Source organism: Mus pahari, chromosome 11, assembly GCF_900095145.1.
Source record: "Mus pahari chromosome 11, PAHARI_EIJ_v1.1, whole genome shotgun sequence".
Lineage (NCBI taxonomy): Eukaryota > Metazoa > Chordata > Mammalia > Rodentia > Muridae > Mus > Mus pahari.
Genome location: NC_034600.1, coordinates 27,150,127 through 27,171,256, shown reverse-complemented (window position 1 = coordinate 27,171,256; position 21,130 = coordinate 27,150,127). Strand labels below are relative to the sequence as shown.

General features: G+C 42.5%; 1 protein-coding gene across 1 annotated transcript in view; it reads left to right on the top strand.

The window, feature by feature from the left end:
- Sv2c (synaptic vesicle glycoprotein 2C) overlaps positions 1–21,130 on the top strand; it is a 176,474-nt gene that overhangs the window by 68,072 nt on the left and 87,272 nt on the right. Inside the window, exon 3 of the mRNA XM_021208331.2 lies at positions 10,574–10,754. Within this exon, the coding sequence (XP_021063990.1) occupies positions 10,574–10,754 (181 nt within the window). The remainder of the gene's footprint in view (positions 1–10,573; positions 10,755–21,130) is intronic.

Here is a 21,130-nt window from a genome sequence, read left to right as displayed (position 1 = left end):
GGACTTTAACATTTCCTACTAAAGATACCTCCAACCCATTCTCCCTGCTTTCGACCTGATAGCATAGCTTAGACCAGGCCACCTTCTCATCTTCCTGGATAGCTGGACTTACCTGAGTAGTGACTTTTCTCCATCTGGTCTTTGCCGTCAGAGTTGGAACTAGACAGAAGAGAGAGAATGGCTTGAACACGGGTTGTCAGAAAGTGCCTCGCTTGTGTATATGGAAATACACAGTTGCCATCCGAAGGCAAGGTCTCAGCAAATGGCTCCAAGCACTACGGCAGGCTCAGTTATCTACCTTTCTTCCATGGCTCCTTTCCTCTCTTTCATCCCACCTTCCTTGTACTTCATTCTTCCTGTTTATTTCCCATGTGGTTATAAAACAGTCTCTTAGGGTACAGCTGATGTCCATCTGTTATTCAGTTGGCCAAAGGAAAAACCCTTGAGTTGCCGACAACGTCTCTTCTAGCCTCCTCTCTTGCTGTGGGAAAACTCTGCTAATTAAGGTCAACATCTCCCATTGTCCGGATAGCCTTCAGGGCTCTGCATGAAATGAAGGACTCCATTTACTAGCAGGCTTTCCCCTTCTCCGACCTTAACTCCCTCATGCCTCTACCTGAAGAATGGCATGTCGCCTTAGTTAGATTACAGGTTCAACTAACTTTCTTTCTCCCAATAAGAATCCAGTCATCGAGCACCTGAGATTCCTGGGATGCTTCCCCATGCTAATGAGGCATCTCAGTATCTTAATCCAGTGACCTTTGCCTATCCTGGATATTCCTACCTCCACTCCATCTCCCAAAACATACAAACCTTGAATCACCCCAAGTGAAGTTGATCTGTCTCCCTGAAGCTGGTCCCAGTGTGTCGTCATTACCTTACATACTGGAAGGGCTCCCAACCTCCTCCCTCAAAACCCAATACAAACACCTTGTGGAGCTTTACAGAAGTCCCTAGAATTAAACTGTTCTTTCTCTTTTTTTCCCCATAAGCATAATGCACTTGCTTTAATTACAACATGTATTTGATTTTGTGGTAATTACTATTAGCAAGAAAAAAAAAGGTTCAAAGACACATCTTTACATTAGAATCATGTGGGAAATTTTTTAAAGATTTCACTTATCTAGGCCTAGCGCAAGCACAGAACTCCTGTGTGAACCCCTTTAGGTGTTTTGCTTGTTTTTGAGGCACGGACTTGTTATGTGATCCAGGCTTGCTTTGAAGTCAGTCTCCAGAGCACTGGAAGGACAAGTGTGTGTTATCACATCTGCCCTCCTCAGAAGATGTTGTGTAACAGTATCCTCAGAGATAGAAACATTCTATGCTTACATGGAAACTCCTTAGGCAGGAAGGTAAGCAACTCAAAATGGTAGCTTCAGGAAGTCCCTGAAAGTAACCAGATTCACTAGGTCCCCTCCCTGCCAGAGTAAACAATAAAAGCTGAGACTCCCACTCAAAGGAGCAAAGCTAGGCTGCAAAGAAGACTCTGAGACCAGACCAGCTGTCTGGAAGAAGCAGAAACGAGCTGAGCAACCTGGAAGAAGTTTAGACCAGAGTTACTTTGAAGGGACACTCTCCAATCTGTTGAGCTGCCTGCAGGCTGTGTGCAGTACACTCCATGTTTCCCAGTTTTTGTGAGCTATCACTCATGCTGTGGTGAACCTTGGTGATGCAGCTGTCTTTGAGTCATTTGTACTCCTATAAGCAACCCCTTAACCAATACTCCTGTAAGTAGTTTAAATAAAACTCATTGGTTTACCGAAGTTGAACTTTGGTGGTATCTGTACTTTGGTCTGTCATGGGATCCTATCTTGGATGAGAAGATGTGTGTGTTCCTCTCCCCAGGAAAACTTTTGTCACATGACAGATGGTTCTGATGTACATCTAGATTTAAAGCTGTCTTGAACTTCAGAGTAAACTGCAGAAGAGGAAAGGCCATGTCCTATTCACACTTGGTGGCCTTTCTTCCCTCTCTGTGCCTCATGCCTAGCAAGATGTCTAGCTTGCAGCAGGAACTCAAAGAAGAGATGTGATAATTAGTGACCACTCCCCACCCCTCCCCATTGGATCAAGGATAGTGAATTCAGTCACCACTTTCCTTCCTTAGCTAACAACTTAAAGTAGGAGAAGCTTGAAAAACAGGGATCCCATTGGTGTGTGACAAATATATGGTGTTCATCATGCATTGTGAACAGACTCACATTAATCTTCTTTCTTAATACCTGTTGTTATTATAATGGTGATGATTGCTTCAAAGACCAAGCGCATTGCAATTGCCTGCTTCAAGGGTGGGAAGAACATGCCTGTAAAGAGCCTTCTACTGCTTCTTCTCCTGCCAAACAGGCATGCTATATCCTAGCCATTGGACCAGAGGTATTAGAGAATAGACTGGACTTCCATCTAGTCTCCCTGCTCACTGCATTTGGCAAAATGTTTCTGACCTTCATGCACTGTTTAGTGCCTAGGTGGACTTGGGTAAACTGGGAGCATTGCCCATATAAGCAGACAGTCTCTGCCTCTGCCTGGATGACACACTTAAATGTCAGGCTTTCCAAATGTGAGTCGGAAGTATGCAGTGGATAGCATCTGATATTTACAGTTCTTTCTAGCTAAGGTGAGCTGACTTTTGTTGTAAATATTCTCCAGTGCAAATTTGAAAGCCACCCCCTGCCCTCATTCATTTGTCTTTGGGTTTATTTTCCTTAGTTCTATTTGACTTTGTGAAAGTCCACAGATATATTTGAGCATATAATGGCACCTACTGGTGGTTACTGTAAATAGTCATTGAAAACTGGAGATGGAAGGGTAGCTCAGAGGTAGGGAACTTAGTTAGCATGTATGAGACCCTGAATTAAATTTCTAGCATTTCAATACATACATGAAAGTAAGTGAATAAATAATTTAAAAAGAAGGAAGAAATGAAGTGAGAGGTTCTGTTTAGGTAGAGCTTATTAATGATGAATTCTTACAGTTTCTGATTGCAAAAATAACACATATGAATGCACATACGTAAGAGTGTGCACCTGAAGGTGTGTGTGTATTTCTTGCACATACATCTTTATACCTGTATATCCGAGATTTTAAAAGTTATTTTACTACTCCAGAGCTGTTTCAAGTGGCTCCTTTCCAGGCCTTGAGCTGAGGGAGGCTAGACATTGTCAGTCCATGATCCTCCTCTTCTGTCAACGCTTACATCCCTTCCCTTTTTTCCCCTTTCCTGTCTACCCACCAATAGAAATATTAGAAATTGCTGCTACTGAGCAACCATGGTTTACCCAGTTAAGAAACTGCTTTATCCCACTTGGTCATTCAGAAATCCTGTGAGATAAGAACTATTATTAGCCCCATAATACTGAGAAAACTGGGGCACAGAAACAATTTAGTAACTTACTTACCTAGGACCATGGGCCCAGGAATGGGATAGACAGATATAGGCTATCTGTCTCAAGGCCTGAGCACTTAACTCATTGTTGCCTGGTGCAATGTTCAGAGTGGTAAATGATGGGAAGGGAGAAATGATTTTAAAAAATACACTTTTTGCTTAAGTTTTCCCTTCCCTTTTTCTGCCTCCTCAACTTCCATTGCCTTGATAATGGGGGTCACTTCTAAGTATCTTTCTTTTTCTTTTCTCTTTTTTCTTCTCTTCTTTTTTGAGACAGGAGCTTGCTAGCTAGCTAGGCTGGCCTTGAACATGTGATCTTGTTGTCTCCACCTACCCAGTGTTGAGATTACAGGTATTTATCATTCATTTTGCTTGGTGCTTGTCAGCATTTTAGTGAACTTAGTCTAACGAATAAGTGCTGAACTTGATTGACATTTGTTTTAATTTATTCTACTTCAAGCACCAGGCAAAGAAGAAACTTGTATCCACCTAAGCACTGAGTTGGGATAGGGATTGGCAGCTGGGGACAAGCCACTAAGATCAGACTTTTATGGACTATGGTGGTGTTTGGCCAAGGGAAGCCCGTACTAATTCAGACAACATTGTTGGAGGCCTGGGCACTCTGACCACTGTATAGCAGATGTAGAAACTTCCAGGGAAGTGGATAGATGTGGAAGCAATAGCAGAGCTCCACCCCAAGACCAAAGCAGAAAGCCAAGTCATCTTTACAGGGTCAACCACACACTCAACCTAGTGCAAGCATTTGGCCCAGGAAAACTTTGAAAGACTGGCCTAAGACCTTCTAACTAACTATCAAAGAAAGACTCAAACTAGGTTCAAATGCTTTGACTTCACTCCAAGGATTTTTCTAGTATAGACTAAAAAATCCGATGCTGGATCTTTCTCAAAATGAACTGTTGAGGGAAAGCCTGAGTGCCATGGAGCTGGTCTTAACTAGTTTTGTTTTCCTTTAGTGATAAGACAAACCTATTAGCAAGTAAGTGATTGGTTTCCTTTAGCACAAAGCATGACTTCACAAACTTTGCATTATGTAATTGAATCATAACTGATACTTGGTATTGGAAAAAGTCAGCACAAAGCATAATACCCATGGGTCCTTAAAAGAATGTTGAACATGTTAGCATACACTCCTTTGCATGTCTTGAGTGCAGAACAGCCTTTTCACTAGAAACACTCTTCCATCCTGAGTTCGCCAACATCTTTTTACATCCTCCCAGCTCTCTGTAGCCTTGACTTTTCAGATTGAGAATTCTTTAATGTAGAGTGAGAGCCATAAGGCATGTGACCTTCAGTCTAACCATGGACTCCCTCTTTAGGTCTTTAATTATGTGGCCCACGTTGGCTTCACAGCACCGACTCCTTTGTCTTCTTTCCCTGGTCTTAAGTTCATTTTCATAGTTATAGTTTCCATTCCTCTCACGCCCATTTCACCATTTACGTGATTGAGTTGTAAGGGAATGTATAATTAACAACAAACAGAACTGGAAAGAACGGGTCAGGTGCAGGCGCAGCCAGCTTTTACTAATCATGGAGTTCCACCCGTGGAAACAGAAGAAGGGTGAGTCAGAATTAAAGGCTTGCAGTGACCGGTCCTGATGTGGTTGTTGGTGGGTTGGGGTGAGGCTGGTTAACCTAGTGAGTTAGGTAAGTAAATCATGGCTAAGTAGTATGACACTAAAGGTTATTTATTTAAGTTTCTTACTGTTAAAGGACAGTATGCTGGCTCTATTGAAGACCATTCCAGTAGGGACAGGGATCGCTGCAACGGGGAAGCAGGGCTTAATACCTACTAAAAGAAAAAGTCAGACTCTACATCCAAAGCGAATAGTTCCAGGATCCTAGGAGATGGGTGGGAAGTTGGTGAGAGAACAAAGATTAGGGCAGGAGGAATCATCACCATGTCAATACAGCTGGGGTCCTGCTGAGGGCAAACCAGACTATGTAGACACCTGCTGGGGGATGGTAGAAGATGAGGAGCCCGGTTAGGTATCAAGGGATGTCACTATGTGCAGAGAATCCTGACTTAGTAGGGGCCTTGCTAAAATTGAACAATGTAGAAAGGAATGCAGATAGCCAAAAGTGAAGACTTAGGTGAGATGGGAAGAGTCTAGCTGGATAGGCTTAGTCAGGAAGAGAATCCACATCGGTGAGCTTCTGCTGTAGCCACACCCAGGGGCAGGGAAACTCTACTTAAGGGAAATAAGTACATCTCCTGCTTATGACAGAAGTAATATATAGAAATAATGAACACAATTCTGGTAATAATGGCATTTTTTCTTCTATGATTATAACAGACTTAAATTAATCTTTTCAAACATTTACAGAACTGTTATTTTTATTCAAAATGACTCATTTCACATATTGGCTTAGACATTTTAACATAAGAAAACCCTCCATGCAACAGGTAAGATCATTGTTGCCTCATGGAGATTTTTCTCCCCAGTGAATTCAGCATGTCACCATAGGAAACTTTTCACTGAAAATCAGTTTCTAAAATGTGTAGTGAATTCTAAGGTCACCCATTAGTCATAGGTAACCAAAATGTTTAAAGCCACTTTTAAAAATCAATTGGCATTTTAGGATGAGAAAAAAACCAAAATAAAACAAAACTGTAGCTCATTTCCTAAAGTGTTCTGTTTTGTTTAAATGTGGCTTAAACTGATGTTAGGAGAAGGGATGTGACCCCCTTCAGGCACTGTCAGAAGGAATCAAAAGTAGCCTAGCAGAGACAGAAATGGAAATGTGACATTTATCAGGGGAAAAGAGGATATGAGTACATCATATTGAACCAGCCTCCTTGTTAGTAAATGCCATGATGGGAAGAGTCTAGCTGGATAGGCTTAGTCAGGAAGAGAATCTCCTTGGAGTTCATCTCTGAAGACTAAGACACTTGTCTGGTCAAAAGTGACCTTCACCAGAATTGTGGGAAAGGGAGCAGGGGCTTTTGTCCCACCAGGAGGTTCAACCTCCTGATAGCCTCACTGGAATCAATAAATTTATGAAAAAGCACAAGAGTTACAGTCCAGAGTGTCTTTCCATTGCTCTCTGAAAACTGAGCTTAAGGCTTACTTGCAAACCTGAAAAAGATGGGTCCCGGGGCTGCAACCCTTTCTTTTTTTAATAGGGGGAAGGTTCACATCAGGGTTTCTCTGTTCAGTTCTGGCTGTCCTGGTACTTGGTCTGTAGTCTGGGCTGGCCTTGAACTCAGTGCTGGGATCAAAGGCATAAGACCCCACATCCAGAGCAAAACCCTTTTTCATAACTACTACCTCTGCTTACCCTTTTGAGAGCTTCAGCTCCTCCAGGGAGCTCCGACGGCCCTGTGTCTTCAGAGGTAGAAATGTTGTGCCAGGGAGGGTTTGTGAACCCCAAAAGACCACCAAGGAGCCAATTCTGATGTAATCGCATTAGGGTCTCTTTATTCAAGCTGGAGCTTGAGCCACACCAAGGTCTCTAACACAGGAGAACAGGAGGGTGTAGCCCTGATCCTAGGTTCAGGAGAGCATTTACAGAGACAAGAAGTGGGTATCTAGCTTGGCACACTTTTGATTCGAGAACCATTATGGCTTTTAACATAATGACTGGTGCTGGACACCAAACCCTAAACTTAACTTCCGTTTTCCTCCTGATTGGTGGTTGTTAGGAAGTGAAGTGCCAGGGGCGGGCTTATTACCTGGGAGTGCAGATTTGTTGGGAAATAACCTGGAAACTGGTGCTAGGCACAGGTATTATTGCGGGGGTAACCTGGAAACTGGTGCTAGCCACAGGTCTTGTTGGGGGGTTGCCTGGAAACTGGTGCTAGCCACAGGTCTTGTTGGGGGTTGCCTGGACACTGATGCTAGCCACAGGTCTTGTTGCGGGGTAACCTGGAAAGCGGTGCTAGGTACTGGCCTGTTAGTTAAGTTGAGTTCAACCTTAGGTCAGGTTCTCTAAGATGGAATCTGAACACAAAAGATCTGTTCTCTCAGAACAGCTTATAGCCTGTGTTTTCTCCCCTCTAATACATATTAGACCCTAAGTAAGAAATTTGTTTCTGAGGGTGTTCCTATGGAAAGCATGCCGAGTTGAGGGGACTTTCAGGTTCACATGAGAATACAGGTCACTTAGGGGTCAGGGTCAAGTGAGGAGCCAACTAATCAGCGTCGGAAAGCCCAAGAATGTGTGTCTCTATCAAAGTCCCCGGCCCAAGGGCCAGAAGTAGTTTAAAGAATAAAGGTATAAAAGATACAATTTCAAATTCTGCCTTCCCGCAACTTCTAGTCTTCTCACTTCTAAAACGAGGGGCTCTGGCCGAAGGTCCTGCTTAACCCTGACCAGCACCGCACCATGAGGCATGGAGAGCAGAAAAGGCAGGATCACATCTTGAATGTCCAGCTCCTCCTGGTTCTCAAGGACTCCCCGCCAACACCATGAATACAAAGCATCAAGGCAGACACAAGTAGGAAGTACAGTCTGGGTCCTTTGTAGACACTCAAAATGTTTGCCTTTAATTAGATTACATGATCAACAAATAAGAATGCTAATTTCCATGTGCTTCTCTCAAATAAGCTGTTTGGTAGGTGTAATCGTTTCCGTAGCTTGCCCGATGGCATAGACTAATTACCAATACTAAGTAAATATAAGCCAAAGAGATACTTAAGCATTTTTTAACCAGAGCAGAACTGGAAGGAAGGTATAGCTTGATGTTACACTCTGGTGATACCTGCCAACTGTGGAGAACCTCAGTATCCTGAGTCTTCTCCCTCACATGTTCTTTTCCGATTTTTTTTATCTTGTGTTTTCCAGACAGGGTTTTACTGCGTAACAGCCCTGGCTGTCCTGGAACTCACTCTGTAGACCAGGCTGCCCTCAAACTTGGAGATCCACCTGCCTCTGCCTCCCAAGTGCTGGGATTAAAGGCACTACCTACTTCACCGTTGCTCCAGTTCTGGACGTTTATCCCCAGGAGGCTGTGGAAGGTCTAGCCTGGATGTCATTCTCTGACTTACTTTGTGATAAGCTGCTCAGTCCAGAAACCATGTTCTCTCAAGAGGCTGAATATCCAGATATATTCATGGTGGGGAGAGGCAGGCAGAGGATGGAGGAAGTGGGGGGGGGGTCATGGGTGGTAAGAGTCTAGAGGGTGGGGACGACCTAGGTTAACTGCACTTGCCTCTGGCACACAAATTCACTTCCTTACATGGAACAAGGTTGAGGTCAATCAAACTCAACAGCTAGAGAGATCCTAGTTTAGATCGCCTGCTTCTTGATTTGAGCATATGCATTCCTAAGGTGAGCTTGGCAGAAATAACCGTGGTGATATTCAACATGGTAACCAGAGCACCCTGAGAATTGGAGTCGTTTTTTAATAGCGCTAGGCATTGGCGTGTAGCACCAGGTTTTAACCCAGACCAGGGGGAATTCCAAAGGACCTTCCCAATGGATGGTCCAGGTCCTCAAGGCTTAGTGTTTTCAATCCAACTTCAGAGCAGCTTCCCAATAAACCTGCCTTTTTACATCTATATTTAATCTGTATTGAATTGGCTCGTTTCACCGGCGGAGAAATAGCATCACTTCGGATCTCGGGATATGAGTAATCGCTATTGAGAAGGGGGAAGTGTGTGTCCAGACTCACAGTAAGGAGAAAATGATGTCAGCCATGGACAAAGGCTCTATCCACCTCTCTGCAGTATCCCAGCCTGACTAGAAAGTGGTGATGTCACAGCCGTGCTGACACTCACCATTCTCTGTGGCTGCACAAACACATCCTCAGTCTTGCCACGATGGTCAGGAGGCCAGGCCAAAAGTGTTTTCCTTCTGAGCCTCATATTGACTCGTCAATTATGTGGTCAGTAATAACTAGGAGGATGTGAATGTTTATGCAGGATATTTCTCAAGCTAATCTCACCAGTAAGTTAGTCTTTTTTTTCCCCCCCCTTCTTACTTCATTGTCAGACTCTCTGGGGTGTATATTTAAAAATAGTCCTTGGACAAATAAACGATTCATGCCTATGATCTTAGCAATATTAGCACTACTGTAAGGCGGAAGGGTCATAGCAAGCCTGGTTCTACATCATAAGTTCTAGGCTGGTCAGGGAAGTACAGTAAGATCTTGTTCAGACACACAGACAGACTGACAGACAGATGGGTAGATGATGGGTAGGTAGATGATAGATAGATAGATAGATAGATAGATAGATAGATAGATAGATAGATACAGAGAAGAAAGAAAATGGATGAAAACTGAAGTATCAGCCTCTTTAGTGCCTCATCTAGACCTAAGAAACCTTTACTGGCCTCTATCTCTTAGGCATTTCAGTTTCAGAGAGGCTTCTGATCTGACGTCTGCAACATCTAACATTGTTTCATCCTCACAGGGGTTTGTTTTTCTTAAAGGAGAGGGAATTAGAAAATTCAAGTGTCCGCTCGCTCGCAGTGACAGCAAGAAGGACACCTTATTCCTAATATTCCATTTGTTTTCCTTGGGGATCAAAGTCAACGTTAACATTTCCCAACACACTGAGACATTCTCTTCTCATTGACTCCTGAGCTCTAAGAGCCTTCGCCGATGATAAGAGCTAGAAACTCTTTATGTTTAAGCCTTGTGATTGCTAAGTCCCCTCTCCTCAACTAACCCAACTCCACTCCACTCTCCTCGACTCCATGGCCTTCAAGAGGGACTAGAAAGAGAAAAGCTACAGAATCATCTAGAAGGGTTAAGGTCTGGCCTTAGCACAGGTCGTCTGGTGTAAGCAGAGATTTGAAATGGTTTGGAAGTCTGTTTGACCTTGAGGACCCTTGATTTCATTTCTCATCGTGTCCTTGTCGTGGTAATACACTGGGGGAGGGGAGTAGAAACACAGGGTCATACTCCAGGACTGCCATGAGATGTTCCACACCTCCCCACAGCATATGGATCCACTCAAGGCTGGGGTGGGATGTGACCAGCTTGTCTTCTAAACAAGGTGGGAAAGTAATAACTCCCATCAGTACCTCTGAGGGGTCAGGGTGGCCAAAGACCCAGCAGGGCTGACTTTCGACCTGAGAATTGAGTTCTGCCTCCCTAAGTATGTGCGTTTAGCGGTGTTTCCCTGCGTAAAGTGCTGGAGTGTTTCCTGTGCCTCGCTTGCTGTTAATTGTGCTGTTTGTTTCCGATCGCTGATCTGTTCCTTTGTTTTCTGTGTGTTGCAGGCAGCATAGTGTACCTCGGGATGATGGTGGGGGCGTTCTTCTGGGGAGGACTGGCAGACAAAGTAGGAAGGAAGCAGTCTCTTCTGATTTGCATGTCTGTCAACGGATTCTTTGCCTTCCTTTCTTCATTTGTCCAAGGTTACGGCTTCTTTCTCGTCTGTCGGTTGCTTTCTGGATTCGGGTAAGGTTTTCTCCTTCATATTTTAAAGTAATGTGTTTGCTCGTGATTGCACGCAGTTTTACTCTATAAGATCTCAGCCCCAAGAACAACACTTTTAACATAGTTCTTCTGTTTTTTGTGTCAGCCTAAGAAGCTACAGTGTTGATTCTTAGAAATGTAGTTATCTGCTTTTAAATCCACGAAGGTACTGAAACACCTATGTTCCCAGGACAGGGAGGTGTTATGAGTGGCTTATGGGAGACTGGTTTTGCTTAGTTGGAATTCTGTTTGCATAGCAAAAACCACTTGAACACACATACTTCTTTTGAAGATTTAAGTAAGAAAGCACTGTACCTACTACAGCAGTTCACACTATTTAAGGACTGCTCTCAAATTCAGGATTAAGCTGTCTCAAATAACGGTGGTTTTATTGGTCTAGGTGGCCTACATGTGTTAAACTAGAGTGAAAGCCTCCTTTGGGAGGTGGAGTAAGTCTCTCTGAAAGTCCCTGATTTGGGCAGAGTTAACTGAAGTTGTCCTACTGTCCATGTGCAGGACATAGGACAGTGTAGTTTTGTGTCAACTTGACACAGCTGGAGTTATCACAGAGAAAGGAGCTTTAGTTGGGGAAGTGCCTCCATGAGATCCAGCTGCAAGGCATTTTCTCAATTAGTGATCAAGGGGGAGGGCCCCTTGTGGGTGGGACCATCTCTGGGCTGGTAGTCTTGGGTTCTATAAGAGAGCAGGCTGAGCAAGCCAGGGGAAGCAAGCCAGTAAGGAACATCCCTCCACGGCCTCTGCATCAGCTCCTGCTTCCTGACCTGCTTGAGTTCCAGTCCTGACTTTGGTGATGAACAGCAATGTGGAAATGTAAGCTGAATAAACCCTTTCCTCCCCACTTGCTTCTTGGTCATGATGTTTTGTCCAGGAATAGAAACCCTGACTAAGACAGAGAGTCAGTGATGTAGCTGCTTTCTTGAAAGAGATCGAAACGCGCACCACTCCTCTGGATCCATATGTGTGGGAAAACCCATTGCCTGATTATAAGACTATGAGAAACTCTGCTTTAACAAGGAAACTTTTGTAGAAATATAAATCTTCTGCCTCCCAATCGTCAACTTAGAGATCCTCTTTTCACAATGTTAAGGCACTGCAGTTACTTTTTAATGGAGTAAGGGATGCAGAGTGGTTTATGAGTTTGAAAAGTTACCACCAACAATTGTTCACAGACTACACAGCAGGACACAGTTTCATGGACCATAGCCAGGGTATACCAACATATTCCTCTCTGACATAGGTACATCCACCTACAGCCAATGTTTTTCAGAATATTGTCAGGATGTGCTGTGCAGACTCCGTGGCTACAGGAGTCTACAGAACAACTGCTCCACATGTGAACTGCCTGAGGGAAGAGAGTCATGATACTGTAAAAAAAAAAAAAAATAGAAACAAGCTATAATTATAACAGCTGACCCAGTAGATTGATGACCTGACTCTGCAAACAGATCCAGAAGTAAGATAGAGAGCCATCAAGTTCTTACCTGATCTGTATAAGCAGAGAGGTTCCATACCGAATGAACCGAACTTTCACTCACATCTCTGAAAATGGTCATGGCTCCTCAGTCAAGTACCAGGCTGGTGCCACTTTATATATCCAAAATTCTTCTCGAAAAGGAGAAGCCAGGTCCCTCTGAAGAAGGTTGCTACTATGCCCGTGAAGATTAGTTGTGAATATTTTTCACAATCTTCCCCAAAGGGGATGAATATGCATCAATCAATAAATAAATAAATAAAAGACAATATGCTTCTCCGAGTTCACTGGATAATGACTGGATTCTAGTTGAACAAAGTGACATCAGGGTCTACCAGAGTCTATATTTTGTTAGTTCAGGTATTTTGTTAGTTCAGAAGGCACCAGCTCCATTCTGTGCTGGCTTGATTCTAAGGTTGCAGAATGTTCTACTGGGAGAGATGTACCTGGCAGTCGCAGCGTATCATTTGGCGGAAAGTCTGCCGCCAGATCCATTTATTTTAAACTTTAAAACATAGTGAGAAGTCCTGGTCACCACGCCCACACCCCGCATGTGGCAGATTTAGAACCAGGAACGGTCATCATCTGTCGCATTAACTTGCAACATCTTCATTAAATCACCTGGACATCCCACATCCAAGGCTGTGCGTCTTCCTCCAGAATTCTGTTTGTGAAGGCAAACGGGATTGAAAGGGGTTGCAGTTTAGGCTGAGATATGCCTGGGCTGATGGCTTCACTGTCTCTGAATAGACACATATGCTCCTGTGTGTTCTCGTCTCCTCCAACACCTTAGATAGGGTCACACTATAAGGCGCAGAATGAATGACCTCAAGCACATCATCCTCCTGTCTGTCTCGGCATCTCGAGAGCTGGCATCAGAGGTGTGCACTGTCAGGCTCAGATGTTTGCTTTTTTTTTTTTTTTTTTTTTCCACCAAGCCGAGTCTTGAGTCGTATCTTCTTAGAAAATTAAGCTATCCAGCTGACGTACATAGTCTCTGGTTCTTAAATGCTTATTCTGTCCAAAGAAAGATTTTCCTGCTGGGCACATGGGTGTTTGTTGGGGTAAGGAGTGAGACCTCACACACTGTCCGTCTGTCTTTTATTTTCTCAGATGAATCTCACACCAAGGCAACACATGTCCCTCTTATCTGTTGTTACAGACGATTAGAAAGCTGGGAAATGGAGTTGGCACCATTGATTCATTTTCATTTGCACTGGAATTAAATTATTTGTTTCCAGTCACCGTTAATTAAGGGGATAATAATGTGTTGGATGCCAGGCAATGTCAGAATTGGGAGCTGCTCACTGAGGGCCTGGCACTGTTGAGCATGATGATCAGGAGGAAGACAGAACAACAACAGAGAGAAGAGTGAAAAGTCTTTGTTCCTGTGTGTTGAAAACAAAAGAAGGGTCATGTCTCCCAGTGTGGGTGGAGCCCAGCCACACATACTTCAAAGCTGTAAGCAGAATACATTAGCTGTCGGTGCCAGCAAGAACACTCTGGCTGTTCAGAATTCCTTGCCACCAACTATGATTCTTCCATGAGCTTTATTTTCACAACTGTTTTTTAAAAAAAAATGTTTCCCCTTAATTAAAGAAAATCAAGGCAGAGAAAGGCTGTTGTTTCTGAATGGTCCCCGGCCCCTGGCATTGCTGATTTTTAGTCTGATTTAGAACTATATAATCTGCTTAATAGTGTCTTCTCCTAAGAAATAATTTGCTGATCATATCAAAAAAGTAAAACCTGTGTGGTTTTTTTTTTTATTATTTTGAGACTTTTAAAATATATTTTATCAAATATCTGAATTATGCTTGCTTTGTGGGAGGTGATGGGCTCAGCAGTTTATGTGAATTGACTCACCTAAACCTCATTGGTCCCCATGAGGAAATACTATCATGCAAGTATGATTATCTATATATCATAGATGATGAGGGTAAGGCATATTAAAGTGTGGCAAATACCCAAGGGCACACAGTGAGTGATCTAGCCAGATTTCAAACCTGTTCTGTCAGGCTCAAAAGCTGATGGTCATACCCACCAGGCTTGCTGTATCTAAGATTCTACCAGAAATGATTCTTGACTGTGTATGACACCAAACCCTAAACATGATGGCTGCTGCTCTTTGAAGATTGATTGATTGATTGATGTACATGAGTGCTCTGTCTTCATGCACACCAGAAGAGGGCATCAGATCCCACTATAGATGGTTGTGAACTACCATGTGATTGCTGGCAATTGAACTCAGGACCTCCGGAAGAGCAGGCAGTATTCTTAACTGCTGAGCCATCTCTCCAGCCCTGCTCCTAAATGTTTTAACAAATCAATCCAGGAAGATCATTGACCTCAGAAAATTGGAGTGGGATGACTTCCCTGCATGTGCTTGGGATGGATTTGATTGAAAACTAATCTCAAACCAAACTGTACACAGAAGAGTATTTATTTCTTAAATTTGCTGTTCACAATGGTAACCAACTGGCCACAAATGCCCTAAATGTGATTTGCAATGTATTTATTGTAAGTGCAAAGATAAATTACACTAAAATTTGAAGGCTTGGTGCATGTAAAAAAATGTACCATCTCATGTACAATTTTATACTTAATATGTGTTAAATGATAATATTTCAAATATGCTGGGTAAATGAACATATATAAAGATTAACCTCCCTGATTTTTCCCTTATTTTAGTATCTCTTCTATAAAATAATTATATATGTGTCTCTGCTCACTCTACATTTCTTTTGGAAGTCACTATCTAAGACAGTGCCTTTTACAAGGCTTTCTGATGCAAAGGTTACCTTTTTGGCAAACCTTATCTCCCAGTTTACCCTATGATAAAAGTAGTGTTGATCCCAATGGGAAAGGAATGGAGTAAACTATCTTCCACACTCAGAACATCATGTGGCCATCCATTAGCCATCTGTACCTTATGCTTTCATCTACAGGTCTAACAACTGACATTCTGATGCAGAGCCTGAGAAGGTGGAGGGTAGATAGACAGATGATAGGTAGGTGGGTAAGTAGAGATTTAGAAGGCGGACGAGCAGACGTTTGCAACAAGTGAGTGATTGATTGTATCTGTGTGCTTTTATTAATGTCTCAGAGATAATTGTAGCAATCACTTCTATATTTATGAAGCCATTTAGGTGTTGAGGGAAGGTGTTCTTCCAGCTCTCTTAAGAGCGACAAGAGCTTTTGTATATAAGATGGCATCGGAATCCTGATCTGTGGCTGTGCCATTTCTCCCCGCGGCACCAGGCTGCTTCTGCAAGTGCATATGCATCCACAGATTTAAGGGCTTAGGGGGAAGCAAGCTGGCTATCAACAAGTTAGAAGACTTGCACTGCTGCTGCGTTTTCGCTCTCTTTTATTAGCAATGCAGAGTTGCCCAAATTATATGTTTATAAATCAATGCCTTCAAATAACCAAGCTTTCTACAAAATGCTGCCTTTATAGTATACATAGTACTGAGAAAATAACTTTCTGTATCAAAAATACTATTTTTTATATTACGGTTTTGGAGTCTGGAGGACGGAAGCTTTCCGCTGGCTGAGGAGGCTCTTTCACCAGGCCTCTCCTGGTTGTTCCTATCTTGATTTATGATAACAAGCATGCAACTTCGATTCAGCATAGCACCTTCATTCTCTGCATCAACCTGGGCTGTTCAGAGAGTGTGCAATCTGTGCTCTTTCATTTAAGCTACAGCAGCAACAAACATGGAAGTGCAGGCATCTCTGAAGTGTGCCCTTTGGGTCCATGCCCAAGAGTGGCACAGTTGCCTTACAGGGAAGTGCAAACTCGTACGGCCATTATGGACATCAGTGCAGAGGTTCCTCAAGAAACTGGAAGTTAAAAATAGATGCCAACATCTTTTGAGTTGTTACTTTGTTGTTGGTTTTTTTTAAAATTTATGGATGCAATTTAAAGCATCACTGATTACTTTAAACTGCTATGTAATTTGACTGGCAGCACAATGTCTCCCCCCACCCTCAACACACACACACACACACACACACACACACACACACACTTCTGTTGGTTCTAAGTAAGGATTAAAAAGCTATTTTCCTTGTGAGTTATTTGTGATTGTGATGCCTGGCATAGGCTAGACCATCCCTTTGCATATGCCCCCAACGCTCATCTGAATAAAACCTGCTAGAGGCTGGTCCTGGTGGCTTCTGAGTCTTACCATCTGCCCAGAACATGTGGCTTTACAGTGAGTTTTCCACCTCCTCCCTACTTATGTTTTCACATAATTTCTCAGTTCCTAACATAAATGGAAGGTGGAGATAAAAGGATTGTTTGATAATTACACTGTGAGGAAGCTAGAATCAAAGTAGTTAAAATATTCTTTATACACATGTGTTTGTGCATTATATACATTAGATGCCCGTGTGAAGGCCACAGATTGAAGTCTGGGTGTCTTCCTCTATTGCTTCTCTGCCTGATTCTTTGGGGCAGGATCTCTCACTGAGCTGGAACTTACAGTTTCAGCTAAACTGTCTGGCCAGTTCATTGCCCAGAATTCACCTGTCTCTGCCTCTCAGTGGTGGGATTGTAGGCATATGTTACCAAGTCTGGCTTGTTACATAGGTGATGAGGATGTAAACTCCGGTTCTCGTGACTTCACTTTACCCACTGAACCACCACCTCAGCCCCTAGAATAAAATTATTCTCTGTCACATGTTTACTGAAGAATTAAAAGTGGAACAACATTACTCAGTAGAATTCTGCAATAATTTGAATGAGAATGGCCCCCATAAGTCTCATATGTTTGAATGTTTGGTCCTAAGTTGGTACAACTGTTTGGGAAGGATTAGGAGGTGGGCCTTGTTGGAGGTGGTGTGTCACTAAGGCCTGGCTGTTTTGGAGAGTTTAGTCAGTGATTGATTGACTCTGTTACTTTGGGGCATCTGGCAAAGCAGTACATCAAAAAGAAGGTAGCCTGTGGTAGAGTGAACTGCTCGCCTCATGCAGGCTGAGAAATCAAAAAAGAGGTCTTGGAGGAGAACCTAGAACCACTTTACTAAGCCAGCACAGTCCCTAACTAATAAATATTTGTCTTTATGCCCACTCTTCAAGGAAGTTTTCCTTGTGACATCTGAAGACCACTACAGAAAGCCATAACCAATCAAAATACAGAATTGTGGAGCCCTGTCCGAACTGACACATCTAAGGCTCCCACACCAGGAATGGGGAACATTACAGAGAGGGGGCAGAGGATTGTAGGAGCCAGAGGATCAGGGCATTTCCCGTGAGGTTCCTGGTAACGTCAGAAGCTACATCCATAAAGTCTCACCAACATGGCTGCCTAAACATGAGCTGAGCAAGGGTAACAATAGACATCCCAGAGTGGATGGGGGTAAAACTTGAGGCCTCAACCCTATACAAGGAACCCTATAGAGGCAACTAGGGAAAGCCTAGAGTGGGGGTCTTTATCAGTGGAGAGCATACCAATTAGCTGGCCAACACCAAATAGTCAGCCCTGAAAACATGCACACAAATGACAATTTCAGATCAAGCAGGAGAGACAGGGGGAGGGAGAGGGAGAGGGGGAGATAGAGGGGAAGGGGAAGGGGAGGGAGGGAGGGAGGGAGAGAGAGAGAGAGAGAGAGAGAGAGATGTATAGGTAGAGATAGAGATATAGACATATAGATAGATATAGATATATAGATATATAAATATATATGGTTATAAATATGGTGATATATTAAACACCATTTAAAACAATTAGTGAAAACAATTTTAAAGCAATCAGTGAAAAAAGAGGCCATGAATTTAAAAGAGGCCAAGGAGGGTTTAATGGGAGGATTTGGACAGAGAAAAGGGAGGGAAAGAATTATGTAATTATACTGTAATATTAAAACCAGAAGAAATATTTTTAAAAGACTGGAAGATGATGGTTCAAATACTCCCTTCTGGAGCACATCTCCAGTGGCCGTGACACCGCCCACTCGATGCCACCTCATAGAAGTTAGCACCTGTCAATGTTGGGTAGGCTGGGGACAAAGCCTGGGATGCTTGTGTCTTTGGGGAAAATTTATCAAGCCAAAGCAGCTTGTATAACTCCATAAGACATGGTCCAAGGACAAATGTACTCTCCCATTTGGACTGGAGCATTGTGGGAGTTAGGACAGTCGAGCTTTCCTGCTTCTGGAACATCTGTGCAGATAATAATCCTTGACATCTTCCACCACCTACTACACACTAACCTGCTTCACATTTCCCAAAAGATGGGGATTCCTGCCAGCAAGGCTGGTGTGCTCTTTGTCTTGCACAACATCCTGCCCTACTTTGTCTTAGATTTCAATACCTGTATTGAATCATACATATAGAAAGTGTGTGTAGTGAATGGAAGTCCCAACTTACTCTAGGAATGCATTTCAGTGTATAACTTCTTGTTTTTATAGTTTCATAAATATTGTTGTAAAGACCTGAAGTTCATGTTACTTATTAATTATTTAAAATGTTATTGTTTCAACTCTGAAATGCCAATTATCGATATTCAAGTTCATTTGTGCAGATTTGTATAAATCTATAACTGGATAATTTTCTTCCTGTATAGTGTGAATTCCAATGGTTATTCCTTCTGTGTCTCCTATTACCAAGGATAATTAAGATTTGACATTTTTTAGAAGCTCATAGGATAGACTTAATGTCTGTGCTTAGGAAATTCCTTTGAACCACTCTACTCTGATTGCTTCATTTATGTAAACATTCGTTCACAGATTACCTTGAAAGTAAGGATCCTGAGCAGCTTTTAATAACTATCATGATATAATGAACAATAAGCTTTCCATGGTAAGGGAATTAATTTATAAATGTCTCACCCATCAAGTAGTATAAAAGATAATTATTTAATCCTCACGTTATGGATTTTTAAAATATAAAACCAATTATATTTTCACATTAAATCTCCATTCACTGTAATTGTTTCTTATCCTCAACACTGTTGATAATTTGAGATGGGTAATTCTTTTCCTGGGGACCTGTACTATTCATTGAGAGATATCTAGCACCCTCCTGGCCTCTACCCCCTTGGTGCCAGAAGCACCCCCTGAGTTAGTTAGGAAAGCTAACAATGCCTCTGGGTAGTTGTGGACATCCAAAGATAACCCCAGCCATGGTAAAAGAAGACAGAACCAAAAACAAAACAAAACAAAACAAAAAACACTTTTAAGAGCTACTGATACATGCACTGTGAGAACTCCCACAAAAATATTTATCTCTGGTGTGTTCTCAGAAATTATATCCTAATGTGGTAAGCACCATCAACAAGAACCAGTAGTTAGGCAGTTGTCACCTTGTGGTTTTCCTTTCTGACTAGCATATGGGTTTCACTGCATTTTCATACATGTATAGCATCATGCTTTGCTCACGCTTGCCTTCCCGGCCTCTCTTGTCTGCCCCACCCCCTGTAGTCCTCCCTCTCCCCCGATATGTACTGTTTTGTTAACCTATTTCTGTATATGAGAGAAAACTTGTTTGTCTTTCTCAGTCTTTTTTATTTTGACAGTGGGACAATCCCATGAAATCCACAAATTACATAAGTCCATTCTTCCATATGGCCAAATATAGCTCTGCTGTGTATATACACAACACTTCCTTTATCCGCTCACCAGTGGAACATCTCCCTAAGAAAAGAACACCCAATTCAAAATATTAATAGTTGGTAGACAGTTGCTCTATACCTGGACTGTTATGAGCAGTGTCACAGTGAACGTGGCTATGCAGGTGCCTCTGTGATATGCTGACTTAGACTCATTTTATATAAACCAAGAAGTACTGTAGTAGGATTGTATGTGGCAATTCCATTTTCATATTTTTAGGGACTAAAGAATAGTGATTTATATACTGATTGAGCAACTTCTATAAGCTTTGATTTTTCAAAACCTACTTTTAGCATGTTAAATGCTTTAACCTGACTACTAGCATACTACCCACCAGAGGTAGTGGAAAGGAAAAGTTAATAAAGCAAACGAGGACGTGGATCTGTTTAGAAATATTTCTTTGGAGTAAATCCAATCTGCTATGTCAGGATATCAACAGTCCAGTTCACATGAATCAGCAGCAGCTCAATCCTCTGGCAAACACTATTCACCAATCAACAACAGCTGGTTCATCCAGAAGAAACTGGAAAGCTCTGCCAATTGACCCAAATTCAAGGATGTGGCAAGAAGCCACCAGTGGCCTGAATCTGCAGAAGCAGAAAAAAGCCACCAGAACACCATCAGAAGTTTATTGGTGTGTTTCCATTAAGTCATGACAAGGTGTACTAATACCATACAATATCAGCAAAGTGCAACGATAACCAACAAAGAATAGCAAGGCAAACCAATACCATTCAGTGTCATCCACTCTCTGTTGGGCTTTATTTATATCCTTTCCAAACATCACATGCTCTCTCACGCATCTTCTCTAACAAAACATCACATGCCCCTTTTCTAGGCTGCCTCCAGAAAAATACCACATATCTGTTCTTATCCAAACATCCTCCTACGTGTCTGCGCCTACATGTCTGTCCACATGTATCCTCTCATAAGAGAGTTTCCAGAAAAATGTCACATGACATAACTGAGTCTCCAAAGAAACCAGAAATCTCCACTACCAACTTATAATCACCAGCTGTGTTTAAAGGTTCCATTTCCACTTTCTCTTAGTCCATATTTTTAAAAATTTCTGTTTGTCTGCCTTTCTGTCTGCTTGTCTGTCTGACTTTCTTTCAGTCTCTCTCTCTCTCTCTCTCTCTCTCTCTCTCTCTCTCTCTCTCTCTCTCTCCCTTCCTTCCTTCCTTCCTTCCTTCCTTTCTGGTAAATTCTGATTGGACTCTCACCAAAAATGATAATATAAAACAGCAATGGGATCC